At 37.0% G+C, this 16,151-nt stretch overlaps 1 protein-coding gene across 1 annotated transcript; it reads left to right on the top strand.

Annotated features, from left to right (window-relative positions):
• The first annotated feature begins 11,472 nt into the window (after positions 1-11,472).
• On the top strand, positions 11,473-15,271 carry LOC103991490 (NF-X1-type zinc finger protein NFXL1). The gene has a single exon (XM_009410971.3). The coding sequence runs from the start codon at positions 11,769-11,771 to the stop codon at positions 15,057-15,059; it is 3,291 nt and encodes a 1,096-aa protein (XP_009409246.2). The 5' UTR covers positions 11,473-11,768; the 3' UTR covers positions 15,060-15,271.
• Positions 15,272-16,151: the final 880 nt, after the last annotated feature.

Below are 16,151 nucleotides of genomic sequence, written 5' to 3'. Positions count from 1 at the left end.
TGATAAGTCAATACCATTGCCCTCATCCTATTCAATGTGGATCGGTCTATCGTTGCATTATACACCAAAGGGATATCCACCATCATAAACTTAGTCAATATTGTTTTGGAGTAAGGTTCATCTATAAATGTGATGTGTAGATTCACAATCTCGAGAGACAAGATGGAGTTATCGGTGGATCCCATCAGCAAAGAAGTCATTGGGTAAGGTTATTAGTTGATAGCCCAAGTTTTCAAAAAGCATCAAAGTAAAAGATCTCAATAGAGCTACATGTGTCGATCATAACCCTCTTCACTCAATTGATCGTCATCACAAAGACCACTAAGGCATCATCACGATTCAAGTCGAGGTACTCAATCTCTTCCTCTTTGAAAGTTATTTTTTTATCACTCTTCATCCTCAAGTATTTTTCAATGGTAGCTTGGGCATAAGTATTATAGGTTGAAGAGTTGTCTCCCTCCTAGGTAGGTCCACCAATGATGACATTAATCTGTCTTTTCACCAGCCCTTGAGGTTGGGGTGAAAGTTTTCGGTACTTTCGAATGAACCGTTTGATATATCCCCAATGTATGAGCTCTTCAATATGCTCTTCTAAGTCATGATATCTTCAGTGTCATGACCATAATCTTGATGAAACTAATAATATTTGGATTTATCTCTTTTTACTAATGAGGTTTTCATTAGGTGAGTAGTGAATAGTGATCGACCCGAGGTAGGGTCAACCAATGCTTCCCCTTTTGACTATTAGAGCTCTCATTATATCTCCTCTAAACGTTCGTCCATCTCTTATAGTTGGATCCATAGGGAGTCCTTCGTTAAGTCCACTAATTGAGCCTTAGATGCAAGTGAGGCAGAATGAGGATGATGCAATCCATTGAAATCCACAATCATGGAACAAAACATCCCCTCGACTGGTATTTCGATAGGCCTTGGACACTCCTGTGATGTTGGCATTATGTAAAGGTCGGAAAACATCGATGTGTGCTAATGGCGATGGAGTTAGGAATTGCGGGTGAGCTAGTGGTACCGCTTCTTAAGCCAATTGGGGCAAAAGCAAAGTAACGAGTTGTATCATGCCTGTTAGCATCTGCATTTACTGAGTGAGATTTAAGAACACCTCCATGGGGATAAGTATGTAGCTTGAGATTGTATTTGGGAGTGAGAGATTCGGGTTATTAAATAGGCACTAGTATCTCATTTGTATTTACATCGAGGTAGATGCATCGATGTGAGAAAATTATGACTATTGTCTCCCCTTGGTAAAAGTATTATAGGTCATATAAAGTCTCTTCGTTCAAGCATTTATTAAGGGGATCGATGAGCGAGTGTTCTTGCAAAATTAAACCCTCCTTCTAATGACAAAAATGTTATGAGAATATATTATTGACGTTTTGATCAGCCCAATATAGGTTTAGCTTATATGCATAATATTGTCCAAGGTGCCTTCGAGATGAAAACGATAATCTCTCGAGGTACCACCTATACTAAGATCATGATCGGGAGTGATGAAATATATGATCATGACTTGGTCCCTTTACACCTAAATTTACTCGAGAAAAAGAAATGTGATGATGAACAATAAAAAGTATCATCATTTGTAATTATATTAAGAGTAAGCTTTTATATCTGATAGTAAAATGATAAAATATTTTATAAAATATTTTTTGAAAGAATAATTTTTAACCATCTCAATTTAACTTTTTATCCAAATACATGAAAACAATAAAGATAACATATAACTATTTATTTTAAATTCATATTCACGTGGGCAGACCAACCAAGAGCAACTTATTATCTCTTTCCTTAATATAAATATCATTCAAAAGACATCTATCGAATGATAATTGGTGCAAGATGTCCTTCCTATCACTACCACTGCGTGAGCGGACCACTTACCCCTCGAACAGAGTTGTGGTCGTAGGTGTCGGGTTTGCTGGTCTTTCGTCTATCAACTACATATCATCCCTATGAATGCATTGTGTGGATCTGACGATGGGTAGCCGTGCAGTTGTTGTACACGAGATGGTGACCCTTTGACGTATCCCATGGGACCGCGACCAGTTGACGATTTGCGCAGCTCAATGTGATCTAAGCGTCAAAACCACTGAATCCAAAGCTACGACCGGTTGGCTGTGACCACTTCGGCCGGCTAATTCCTGACTGCAGTCCCGTGTGAGACAAGGGAGGTGCATGTACTTGGACACGAGAAGTAGCCGCTTAGTTGTCGCACAAGGACCTATAATTTGGCATCGCTGCATGCAGCTACCAGCGTCAAATACAAGAGACGTGCTCGGACATCACGGTCATGCCGGGTAGAAAACATTGTCTAAGTCAATGTTGTCCGTGGAATCCCAATCTTCATCATGTTGGATCAGAAATACACACGAAAAAAATAAGAAGCCGATGGGGAGGCTTTTGGTTACCAGATAGCTTCATATTTCGTCCTAAATTCCTAACGCTAGAACAATTTAGTGTTGTCTACATCTTGATCTTGGTTTAGAGTGCTTAGTGTAGCATGATTTGGTCTCATCTGTCTCGGCATTACCAAACTCTATGTTAGGATTGTGCAGCGACTCTTTTTCCGCATGCATAAAACAAGAGAAATGGAATATGCACGACGAAAATAAGTATATTGCAAACAATAACCTGAAAATAATCATTGGGAACATGTTTCTTGAACAAGATCTATTGAAGATTCAAGTTCTATACAAGATCTGAATTGATGTATTATGTTCCAGGAAAGTCAGTAATCTTTAACCAAGTTGATCATTACATCACCTTCAAAATCAATCCACAAAATAAATTTTAATGTTAGCATAATTTGTTATTATAATTAAAATAAGATATTCTATGATCATCATGTGCAAACATATGAAAATTTAAGGTAAAGAAGTTGATTAAACTAATAGTATTTCATGGAAACCTCACTAATCAGTCTTCTGTCGATGTACTGTATTTGATAAACAAATATAGCCAAATATATTTGATAAAATGAATATTACATGTGACATATAAGCTTATGATAAAATTAGTTTATGTCTATACTTGAAAATATGAATCCATTTGCTACTATATATTTTCACATTATATATATATATATATATATATATATATATATATATATATATATATATCCAATTATTTAGATCTTTCATGTCTGTTACTCCCATCAACAACCACATGTCAAACCTTCCTACTAATTATAGTTATTGTCATCTGATTTAATTTTAAAAATCATAAATTCTAAATATCTAAAATATTCTTATTATTCTACACTTTATTCCTTTTCTCTATCCCTTCATCGCACTTAGCATCTTCTTTCTTCTTCATCGTACTCTTTGGTCGTGGAAGATAAAATGAAGAATCCAAAAATACAATAATCATTGGAAAATAGTTATTAAGACAAAAACATATATGTAAAATTATTCTTTCTCTCTTATATAGGGCCAATTATATATTACCTCATATAATTAACTATTTATAGTATCACAGTCCTTATATTATCAAAGGTTACATTGAAATCTATATATATTTATAAAAGTGAAATATTTAACCTCATTTCTCCTCATGTCGTTGGCTTTGCTGATGAAAATATCATAGGATTTACCACTGAGCATATGCTGATTCTGTCTCATTTCGATTTATTATTGAACACATGTAATATTTTCATCAACAGAGCTTACGACATGAAAAGAAATAAAGTTAAATATTTCACTTTCATAAATATAAAGATCCTAATATAACTTTTAAAAATATAAAGATTGAAATACTAAATATAACTAATTATATATAATTAGCCCTCTTATATATAACAAACTTGAATCTATAACAAGTCATTACTAAGTTATCGTAAAAGTATGCTATTGGGAACAGTAATGGGCCAAGCATAGGCTGGATGAGACAGAATCTCAATTTGGACCCACGTCTACAAGCATATGACCCAACTAAATCCAGATCAAGCTGAAGGGTTGATCAAGTTTATATTTAGTGGGGAGGGAATTGAAGAGTACTCGATAAACACAGACAGCTACTAGTGGCGATCTACACCAGCGGAGTTCAGACTATGTGTAATTTTATGTGCAAGCGTAGCATCCTTTAAAACATGGCTATAACATATCTATTTTTATTATGATTCTATTTTTATTATAAGGTTGCAACAAATACGGTCCAACTTCTCAGTGGCTGATGAATCTTCATATATTTGACAACCGATAGGTGAACTAGTTAGCCAGTCACAAGTATTTGAAGAAGCTTGAGATTAGTGAATGGATTATATTAAGAGTTAAGGTTTGTTTTAGCCTTTCTAATTTTAGCCATGAATATTTTAAGTTCTTATGATTTATTTTTATCTAAAATAATCTTTATATTTTTAAAAATATAACATATAAGCTCCTCTCATCAAGTCTAAATTACCAGATATTAGAATATACTTAAGTGGCATACTGATTTATAATAAATTATTAATATAATAATATATATAATTTAGGGTTAAGGTCTATTTTAACCCTTATAGTTTTGGACACATACCTCTTAAACTATTATGACTTACTCATATCTAAAATAATTCATACATTTTCAAAAACGTAACATATAAGCCCCTCCTATTAAGTTTGAGTTAATATACGTTAAAATATATTTACGTAATATGCTAACTCATAATAAACCATTAAAAAATAGTAAGAGGATACATCATTGTGGAAGTGACCACCAACAATAGCACTGAGTCGCTAGTGCCTAGTATGACTTTGAAAGCTTTTGAACTCGTTGTTAGTATGGGAAAGGCTGAGTACGTACGATACCCTATTAGGCAACAGTAGCTTGGTATTACTATTAGTAGTTGCTTCCACGACGATACCTCCTGTTATTGATGGAGGTCTTAATTTTTTTTAACTTAAATTATGTGTCATTATATTAATTATTTATTATGAGTCTTTATGTCAAGACTTTAACATTTATTAACTTAAACTTGACGAGAGGAGTTTATATGCTATATTTTTTAAAATGTAAAATTTATTTTAGACACGAGTAAATTATAAGGGCTTGAGAGGTCTATGACCAAAACTATATGAGCTAAAATAAACATTAATCCTAAATTATATATATTATTATATTAATAATTTATTATGAGTCAACATGTTATGTAAGTAGATTTTAATATCTTAATTTAGATTTGACAAAAAAAACTTATATATTATATTTTTTAAAATATAAAAATTATTTTAGATATAAGTAAATAATAAAGACTTAAGAGGTCAATAACCAAAATCACAAAGGTTAAAATAGACCTTAACTCTTATATTAATAGTAGATCAATTTGTGTTGGAGAGCAAGCAATATTTGCCAACAAAATATGTTCGTTAGTGATTCCTTTAGCTTCAGTTTGTAATGATGGGCGGATCATAATAGATCAAATGCTGTAACCGAACTCAATCCTATCTATCACGTCACTGAATGTTAAATGTCAAAAGGGGATGGGAAAGAGAGAGGGGAGGCTTGAGATGGATCCTTAGATGGATCCTCCAAAGTTTGAAAGCTTTCAAAAGATTTACAAATTATAGATACAGCCTTTGGGTTTTTCTATTGTGGCTGCGAATCTGAGATGGATTTGTTCGATGTCCTCACTAAAGATTCTTAGTGCATCCGTGGCTAGGCTCTCACTACCGAAAGATTTGATTCCAACCATTCTGAAGTGGGTCCCATATGGTGTTAGACCCAAAGACACCCATCATAGAGGAATCATCTTTGATCTTTTTATTAGGCCTTGTTTCTAAAATTCACCAACTAACATAGAAAATATGATACTATCAATGTATTTCTGGATTCTTGAGAAGAGAAGCCTCATCGAATTTCCAAAAGAGGTAAACCTTCTTTAATGGTGGGAGAAGAATGCATTAGCGAGCAAAATATATTTTTATTTTGACCCAAAAAAAAAGGAAAAAAAAAAGAAGGATATGAATTTTAAAATAAGCCTCCATCTTTCCATGATTTCCTCTTGTTTAGTATAAATGTATTATTATAGTTTTTCTATAATAATAATTGATAGTGTTATGAGTACCGTAATTAATAAATCAGCCTGATTGATTCACTACCCAAGGTGCAGGTTCATCCAGGTGCTTCTTCCTAGCTGACGTGAGAAACTTGATAAGGTGAGACTATATAAATTGTCCAATCGTGAATCGTTCTGTTAGTAAGGATCTGGTTCAGGATGGTCGAGTAGGTGAACTAGAATCTTCCTAATTGTAAGGTTCCTTTATGGGGATGGGTTATCCGAGTGTCTTCGGGTAGTCGGTGATTCTGCATGACAGGTCGACATCAGGATTGCCCGGTGTCACCCCTATGATGCTTAAGTTAACGAAGGGGGAAGACAACGATGTAAGCTGTATCACTGAGTTAGTGTATAGAGAACCCCTGTCAACGTGTGTTGATGAATTCTTTTTTATATCTAATCCATGGGCCTTCTTACTAGTTAGTTGAGATAAGATCACATTAACGATCTGATCATTCTGGTCTCTGATCTTAATAAGGTAGGATGATTATCGCCAGATACGGGGTACATCGGGAGACACTACGATACTGTCTTAAGGTTCGTGACTTAGAACCCCATTTAGGTGTCGATCTTTATGGCAAATGAACGAACACAGGACAAAATCATCCCTATTAATAACCAAAAAGGTTTTTTTTTTTATATACATAACACTTCTGATTTAGATCCATATCGAAGGTAAGCTAAGCATTTTGGATCCCAAGTTGTAATTGTCCATAAATAACTCTTTCTACTGTATTTTTGGTATTATTAGACAATTAAAAAAAATATAAAAGAGATATAATAAAATTTAAATAAAAATTTATTTTATTTTCTTTAATTATAGCTCAAAGATCCATGTACGTTACATATGATTGTTCCCAAAAAAACATTTAGGATTATGGTGCCATAAAGCCAACAACAATGGCCATAAGTTCCAATGTCGATCTCGCATTGGTCATGTGCAATAATGACAATCTAAAGAGACACTAAAAAATGTAAACTAGAGATGAGACCAATACTTATACTATTGTTGTTTAGTAGCATGCAATCTTTTTGTTGGAAAAAAATGAGTGTAGTTACTCTACTTATGCAAAAAAAAAAAAAAAATCTCCAATCTACTCCCTTAGTACCCTTGTAACATCTTATTCCTACTTTCTTTCATATTTTACATAAATAGGATGCTACCTTTTTTTTTATGCTATCAAATATAATATAGAAAAAAAGTAGATAAATTTAAAACCTATAAATTTACTAAACAAAATGATAAGATGTGTTTGACATCTATACATAGGCTATCAACATATACTCTCAAATATCACACCTATTTTTTTTTTAATCAAACTCATATACATAAAAAAATGTTCAAAAGTCTTCGTCTATATCTGCTTTAGTATGTTCTATACTTGCTCACCTCTCTACCCATCACATAAATGGATTAACAATATCTTTACTTGCAAAACAAAATCAACACTGACAACTCAATAAATATAAGTATTTATAGCTTCATTGATGTGAGCATACATCGTGCCAAGTATGCAGCCTTTCAAAATCAAATACATTAAACATTTCATTATGAACTCACTTTCTAGCAACTTTAGCAATATGTAACCTCATAATATATAGGATACATAATCAATAAGTAAAACTCTGATTCAATGTAAGTCTAATATATCTATGCAGGCATTTGTAATATAAAATTGTAATACATCAATGATCTCCTACATCAAGTATCATCACATATACACACATGCTCTCCTACACCAGACATTGTATATACTAATGCATAAATATTTCATTGCAATTGCCGATCAAAACATAAATAATAAAGAGGTAAAATTTTAATTTAATCAGAATACACATATACAATAATAGTTTATAATATATGTCATAGGAAATCACAGTATCTCAATGAACTTCCCCATTGCATTTTATCATATATATATATATATATATATATATATATATATATATATATATATATATATATATATATATATATATATATATATATATATATATATATATATATATTCCCATACCGCACATATCTATAAGTGCATAAAATTATGATAACTCATCTTCTTATTACCTCTTTAATAACATATAATAACATAACATAATAAGTGCATACCAAAATGGTAAAAATCTTAATGCGTAATAAATTTTAATACATATACACACGAGTAAGTCAAAGCACATACGATAAAAAATCATAACACATCCATTAATCTTTATACGATGTATCATAATATATATATATATATAACAAAAAATATCTCAAAATACAGACATGCATCATCACATGACATAAGCATAATAAGAAGATAAAGTTTTAATTTAAAGTAAATTAAAATATACACATATGCAAGAATAATTTATAGTGCATATAATAAGAATCATATACATTCATAAACTTCACTATCACATTTCATAACATATACTTATTCTGTCACATTATAGGTCATGACATATATGTATATCTCACATGTTATAATATAAACGTGCACGTGCACTTGCACATTATCATATATATATATATATATATATATATATATATATATATATATATATATATATATATATATATATATATATATATATATATATATATATATATATATATATATATATATATATATATATATATATATATATATATATATATATATATATATATATATATATTTATTTATTTATTTATTTATAGTATATTAAATTTATATTTACCTGATTCAGTTTAAAATGATTTTCTAATCGAAGGGTCATGGTCCTTAGTGATTGGATGTGCTAGGCAGATAAAAAAAAATATCAAATTGGATTATAGCATCATGATATGCCCAAATTAAAAATATTACATTTTAGTTTACTTGTAGCAAAACTTTGGTAGAATCCTCTACTATACATGACTATAAATTTGCCTAAATTTTATTATTAATTTGCTGACAATTTAACCTATAATCGATGACAAATGATTACCAATCAACTAATTGTACAGTTCTATAAAAAAATTTTGTTTCATTATTATGATTGATAAACCATCTTATATTATCATCAAAATTTACGGAAAGTTAGGAAATATATATAACTATATGTATGTCAAATTTTAGCTAAAAATAGAATTATTATGAGGCTAAAATATGCTTACAATTTACTAGTCTCTTAAAACTAGATTAAGATTATATACACGTCCAAGGCTCATATCTCATTGCATAAAGTTAGTATTCACTTAATTCTAAATTCTACATAATATATTGAAAGAACATGCTCTAATTGTATCCTAACAAAGTCAATTCAACTCGAAAGAATCCAATTACTGAAAAAGAGATTGTAAGTACTTCAGTTTAGAATATCCATAACTCTATACACAAATTTTAGTTTAAAACCATACCACAGATTTTAGAATCATAAGTGATTTATATAAAACATATCTAAAAATCAAAGATTAATTTAAAACCTACATTACTCAAAAGCATCAGAAATTATTAATATACAATCCGTAAAGTTGAAGTATTAGGTATTGCAATAGAAGAATTAAGTTTTTTTTACCTTAATCTTTTTTAAACTAGAAAGGGTTAAATTTTGAGAGAAAATAGATTAAAAAAATAAAGAATTTTTGTGATATTCAAAAGGTTAAAGTTGAAAAAGAAGAGTTAGTGGTATTCAAAAGGTTATAGGTTAAAGTTTTTTTTTTAACATAGTTCTAGTGTTATAAAACTTATTTGAGTCTGAATTGGATTAACTAAGATGATATATGATAAGGATGAACCTTGATACCCCCAGCTTCCCTCGCCACGTAAGCAACACCTAAACAAAGGCCCGAAGCCACCTACTCCCTACGATCACCGACAAGAAGTCACGTCACTTGTCTCGACTTCTCGAAGTGGGCCCATAGGAACCACTCCTCATCGATCTCACAATCGAGAAAATAAATCTGACTCTGTATTAATGGTCGACGGTATAATTCGATTTCACCAGCCTTCCCTTCCACACGGGACGATGAGGGGACCATGCCCCACTTGACCCGAAGAAGGAAAGAAGCTCGACAGTTCCCAGACATTGCCCCTAGGAACACACACTAGCAAACCGCTTACATTAAATGTTTTCTCTACATTGGGTAAGAGGAGTCTTGATGGAGGCATGTCCACTCCACCCAATGCCCAAGTATAAAAGTCATGCCCTGGACTAAGCCAGGGCAAATAAGAAAAAAGAGACTCTCTACTCTCTTGATTACACTGCTGATACTTTTCTCTTCCTCCTCTACTTTCCTGACTTAAGCATCATATGGGTCGAGTTAGGACACTCCTAGCGCAAGCCTGTTATGTAGGATCGTTGACATAGTCTAGAGACATAGTTAGAAGGCAACCCAACAAAGGAGACCGCCCAATTGCCAAATCAAGTTTCTCCACTCGAAGACTGAGCCGCTCATAGCAAATCGACTTCTCCTACAGCTTCCTTCATCCCACCTGTAACACTTATTCTCCATGTTAGCTAGAAGGAGTCACCAACATGGACATGCACTTTCGATAGAGAACCAATCGAGTCGACTCACTAGTCAACGATCCTTATGTGTTAACAAAATGTTTCGATCCAATTTTACCCTTCAACCTCTCTTATGTGTCTTAATTTATTTAGAGTAATTCTTCTCTTTAATTATCATCTTAACTTAATTATTAATTATTCCATCCACACATAAGTATTTATTATCTTCTACATATATAATATTTAAATCTTAAACTTACTTGATTGAGATATGATTAAATTTGTTAAGTCTTGAGAGACACTTAAATATCTACTATAATATTAAAGTATTTTCTAATCATCATGTGAATGTTTATTGTTATGACTTAATCTCATACTTAAGTTTATTAGCACGCTTAGGTTTATTAAATTGAAGGACATGTCTTTTCGCTATAAAACATACTTAACATTACGATCCTTTTTTATACTATTTCAAAAAACTTATTGCGAAAGTATGACTTTAACTTTAGAAAATTGATAATACATGTCATATATAATGCTTATGAAGAATAATTATCACAAAGAACATCCTTAAGATGTGATATGTGTGTGAAAAACTTATACTCAAACTATAATGTTTTTGTTTAGTACTCTTGGTTACGAAAAAGAAAAAAAGAAAAGAAAACTTGAACTGTGGAACAAGTAAGTCAATTACAGACAGACCCGAAACATTTTTCTCATGGCCCATCTCAATCATCGCTAAACCCAACATACCACACGATTGGGCTGAAATGGGTTTGGTTTTGCTTGTTTCCCAAGTTATAGTGCGTTGCGATGGGCAGCTTATCGCACCACACACGTATCAAATCCAATGTTGACCACGTGCAACTATTTTTAAACACACAAAGGATAAATCCTTCCTCGATGCCGCGATCTCTCAGATCAAAGCACGAAATCCAACGGTAGATGTCCATCCTCACAAGGGCGAGCCATTTGCCTGTCCCGATCGCCGACCCACCGTATCCCTTTTACGTCTTCCCCAAGTCTCCCATTCCCTTATATCGATCGCCCGCTCCTTCCCCTTTCCGATCCCTCAGAAACGGAGGCGTCGTCGGTGGAATAGCCTCTTGTCATCCTTCTCTCGTGTATCATATTTGTTTCTGTTTACCCCCTCCGCCCCATTAGAATTTTATCCTTAGGGTTAGGGTTTGCATCTCTGTTATCAACCAAGATAGGAGAACGACCGGAGGTCCAGGGTTTCATTGCAATAACCGTGAGTCCGACGATGCGGCCAGACACTGCCGATAACAACCACCACCAACACCATCACCGCAACGACCGTAGGCCAGCCTCCGGCTCTTCCGGAGGCCGCATCCACCACCGGCCCATCGTTTCTGGCGGGAACCGCCAGGAGTGGGTCCCCCGTGGTTCCGCTCCTTCTGTAGCTGCCTCCACCGCCGCCCCCGCCGCCGCCAACCCCATCCGTCCCACTGCTCCGGCAGCGGCCGGACCTGCCCACCGACATCGGCCCCGCCAGGCCCATATCCCCCGGCCTTCTCTGCCGCCAATCGTTGCGGCTCCTTCGGATGACGCATCGGATCCCTCTCTACCGCGGCTGGTCCAGGAGATCCAGGACAAGCTGGCGAGGGGGGTGGTTGAGTGCATGATCTGCTACGATATGGTGCGGCGCTCGGCCCCGATCTGGTCGTGTTCCAGCTGCTATTCCATTTTCCACCTTCACTGCATTCGGAAGTGGGCCCGCTCCCCTACATCATCCGATGCCCCATCCGCCTCAGTAGACGGAAGTGGCGACCGCGCCGGATGGCGGTGCCCCGGATGCCAGTCGGTACAATCCGTCCTCGCCAAGGATCTCACCTACAGTTGCTTCTGTGGCAGCCGAGGGGATCCGCCGAACGATCTCTACCTCACCCCCCACTCCTGCGGTGGACCCTGCCGGAAACCTCTCGACCGGACTCCAGCGGTTCCCGATGCTGATAATGATGAGTCCCGTTGTCCCCATGTGTGTGTTCTTCAGTGCCATCCTGGGCCGTGCCCACCGTGCAAGGCCTTTGCCCCACGTCGGCCGTGCCCCTGCGGCAAGAAGACGATCGTCCGGCGGTGCTCCGATCGAGAAAGTCCCTTGACCTGCAGGCAGCAGTGTGATCGTCTCCTTTCTTGTGGCCGTCACAGGTGCGAACGGATTTGCCACACCGGCGCTTGCAGCCCCTGCCGGGTACTTGTCACAGCTTCTTGCTTCTGTAATAAGAAGATCGAGATCGTTCTTTGTGGTGATATGGTGGTGAAGGGTGATGTCCAAACTATTGGAGATGGGGTATTCTCTTGCAATTCTATCTGTGGTCGAGTTCTTTCTTGTGGGAACCATTTCTGCGGAGAGAAATGCCATCCGGGGCCCTGTGGTGAGTGCGAGTTACTGCCTGAGAAGATCAAGAGTTGTTATTGTGGAAAGACCAAATTGGAGAATGGAAGGAAGAGTTGCCTGGATCCGATTCCTACTTGTTCTGGACTTTGTGAAAAGGTCCTTTCTTGTGGGATCCATAGGTGCAGAGAGATTTGTCATGAGGGAGATTGCCCTCCTTGTATGGTACTGGTCGATCAGAGATGCCAGTGTCGGTCCTCAAATCGGACAGTGGAGTGTTACAAGGTTTCCAGGGATGCAGAAATTTTTGTTTGTGATAAGTCCTGTGGTAAGAAAAAGAATTGTGGGAGGCACCGGTGCAATGAGCGTTGCTGTCCTCTCTCTAGACCTGGTGGGGAGCTCTTAGGCAGCGATTGGGACCCCCACTTGTGCTCCATGCCTTGCGAAAAGAGGCTCCGGTGTGGGCAACATTCTTGCCAGTTGCTGTGCCACAGCGGGCACTGTCCGCCATGTCTTGAAACCACATTCACTGATCTCATGTGTGCTTGCGGAAAGACATCAATCCCACCACCAGTTCCCTGTGGTACCCCGGCACCATCGTGCCCCCATCCTTGCTTGGTTCCCCAACCATGTGGCCATCCTGCTTCCCACACCTGCCATTTTGGGGATTGTCCTCCATGCTCAGTGCCAGTTGCAAAGGAATGTGTTGGAGGGCATGTGTTGTTGAGGAACATACCATGTGGATCCAAGGATATCAGGTGCAATCAACTCTGTGGCAAGACTCGGCAATGTGGGATTCATGCTTGTGGTAGGACTTGTCATCCTCCTCCATGTGATGCTTCGTTTGCTTCAGGGTCTGGTTCTGGTGCGAAGTCTTCTTGTGGGCAGGTCTGTGGTGCGCCGAGGAGAGATTGCAAGCACACTTGCAGTGCTCCATGTCATCCTTCAGAGCCTTGCCCTGATCTTAGGTGTGACTTCCCAGTCACAATAACTTGTTCTTGTGGCCGTATTACCGCTAGTGTGCCTTGCAGTGCTGGAGGCAGCAGCAGTGGGTTTCATGTGGACACTGTGCTAGAAGCATCTATCCTTCAGAAGCTTCATGTTCCGTTGCAGCCAGTGGAAGCCAATGTGAAGAAGATCCCTCTTGGCCAGAGGAAGCTTTCTTGTGATGATGAGTGTGCTAAGATGGAGAGGAAACGTGTCCTTGCAGAGGCATTTGACATAACTCCTCCTAATTTGGATGCTTTGCATTTTGGTGAGAATTCAACAGCCTCCGAATTGCTTTCTGACCTTTTCAGGCGGGAACCAAAGTGGGTGTTGGCTGTGGAGGAGAGATTCAAGTTCTTGGTGCTTGGAAAGACAAAAGGTGCATCGGGAGGTCTTAAGGTACATGTCTTTTGCCCCATGTTGAAAGAGAAGAGGGACGCAATTAGACACATAGCAGAGAGATGGAAACTTGCAGTCCAAGCAGCAGGATGGGAGCCAAAGCGATTTCTTGTAGTACATGTGACGCCCAAGTCTAGACCACCAGCTCGGATATTGGGCTTCAAGCCTGGTGTTCCAATAACTGCTCAACCTCCGGCTTTTGATCCTCTAGTCGACATGGAGCCTAGACTTGTAGTTTCAATGCTAGACTTGCCTCGGGACGCAGATATAAGTGCATTGGTGCTAAGATTTGGTGGGGAATGTGAGCTGGTATGGTTAAATGACAAGAATGCGTTAGCTGTTTTTGGTGACCCAGCAAGGGCTGCAACTGCACTGAGGCGGTTAGATCATGGATCAGTTTACCAGGGTGCGGCTGTGGTTTCTAGTCTTCCAGTGCTTAATGCATGGGGAACAGGACCTAAAGAGGGTGGAGTTGCTTCAAAAGGCAGCAATTCATGGAAGAAGGTTGTTTCCTCTGAATCAGACTCTTGGGGCGGGGAGTGGTCGTCTTCTGGGGCTGATGCCACAGTGCCTTCTTGGAAGCCGACGGAGGCTGCACCTATCTCGACTTCATCAAACCCATGGAGTGTTCTTGATTCTGAGACAACTATGAATTCAGTGTCCACAGAATCAGCTGCTGACCGGATCATGGTTTCTGGTGTGAAAGGTGGATCACCTGAAACAGATGGTGTGGTCTCTACTGAACAGGGTGCTGCTGTTGGTAATGTAGAGATGCATGAAGAGGTGGATGACTGGGAAGAAGCCTATGAGTGAGACTGTGGGCCGACTTTTGAAGTTGCTTATTTTTTTCCTTTTGATGATGAAGTGGCCTAAATCAATTAGTATATGAAATTTACATTTAATGTTGTTATATTCTTGGCACTAGTGCTCATCTTTTGTTATTGTTATATATTTTGTCAGATAATGTTGGCGGCAACATGTGAACAGAAAATTTGAGCAAATTGTGCAAGATTCTGTCTTTTATTTGTTTTTTTGGTACAAACAAGATTGTCCTGATTCGATATTGTGAATGTTTAGTCTTGATTCATTTCCCTACAATCTGCTAACTTGTTCTTGTTCTGTTGGTCTTGTTGGCAGCCAAGTGCAAAGATTTTGCTCGTTTCGAGTTCTGTAATGTGTTTGTTGAGTGCTATATGCCATCATCAAAGAAATTGTTCTTGTTATTTGCTTCTGAGTGTTCTTTACCACAAATTCTTCCTCCAAAATACTTGCGACAGCAATTTTGAGAAGTTTACAGAAATATATAATAACTACGTCGATAGCCAACTTCCTATGGAAACAGCTTAAGATTCATGAATATTGATCGCCTATTCTTGTTTATGTGACTAAAAGTGAGAGGAAAGACTGGTCTTTTGAGATTGTTGCATTTATGGTTTGGGTAAGAACAGGTTTTGTAATGCAAGTTCGTCTTTGGGTTAAGGACTTCGATTCTGTCGTGTATGTCGTGTATGACGTGTCATCATCCGCGTCCATCGTGCTTTAAGCGTCGTGCAAGGACAGCACGCCCACACGTTTCCTTGTGAACCGCTTGAAGTCTTGTGCTGTCTTGCCAATGAGAGAGACAAATATGAATAGGATTAGTTGAGTGGTTGAGAAAAAAAACATGAGTGAAATTAAAAAATGTTAAGAATTAGTATAAATGAGTTGGAAATTAATTCTACTAAGACTTGTCATACATGATAAAATTTGGTTGAATAATTTAATACTTTATAAGGAAAACATGAATTGTCGAAGTTGTCGATACTATCATTTTATTTAACTAACATAATATTCACTTGACTATTGCTTTGACTCTACTCGATTCATACACTACATGAGATCCGAATCTACAAAGCTAACGTCATG

This window comes from Musa acuminata, chromosome BXJ3-7, assembly GCF_036884655.1.
Source record: "Musa acuminata AAA Group cultivar baxijiao chromosome BXJ3-7, Cavendish_Baxijiao_AAA, whole genome shotgun sequence".
In the NCBI taxonomy this organism is placed as follows: Eukaryota; Viridiplantae; Streptophyta; class Magnoliopsida; order Zingiberales; family Musaceae; genus Musa; species Musa acuminata.
This window is presented reverse-complemented; position numbering and strand designations above follow the sequence as displayed.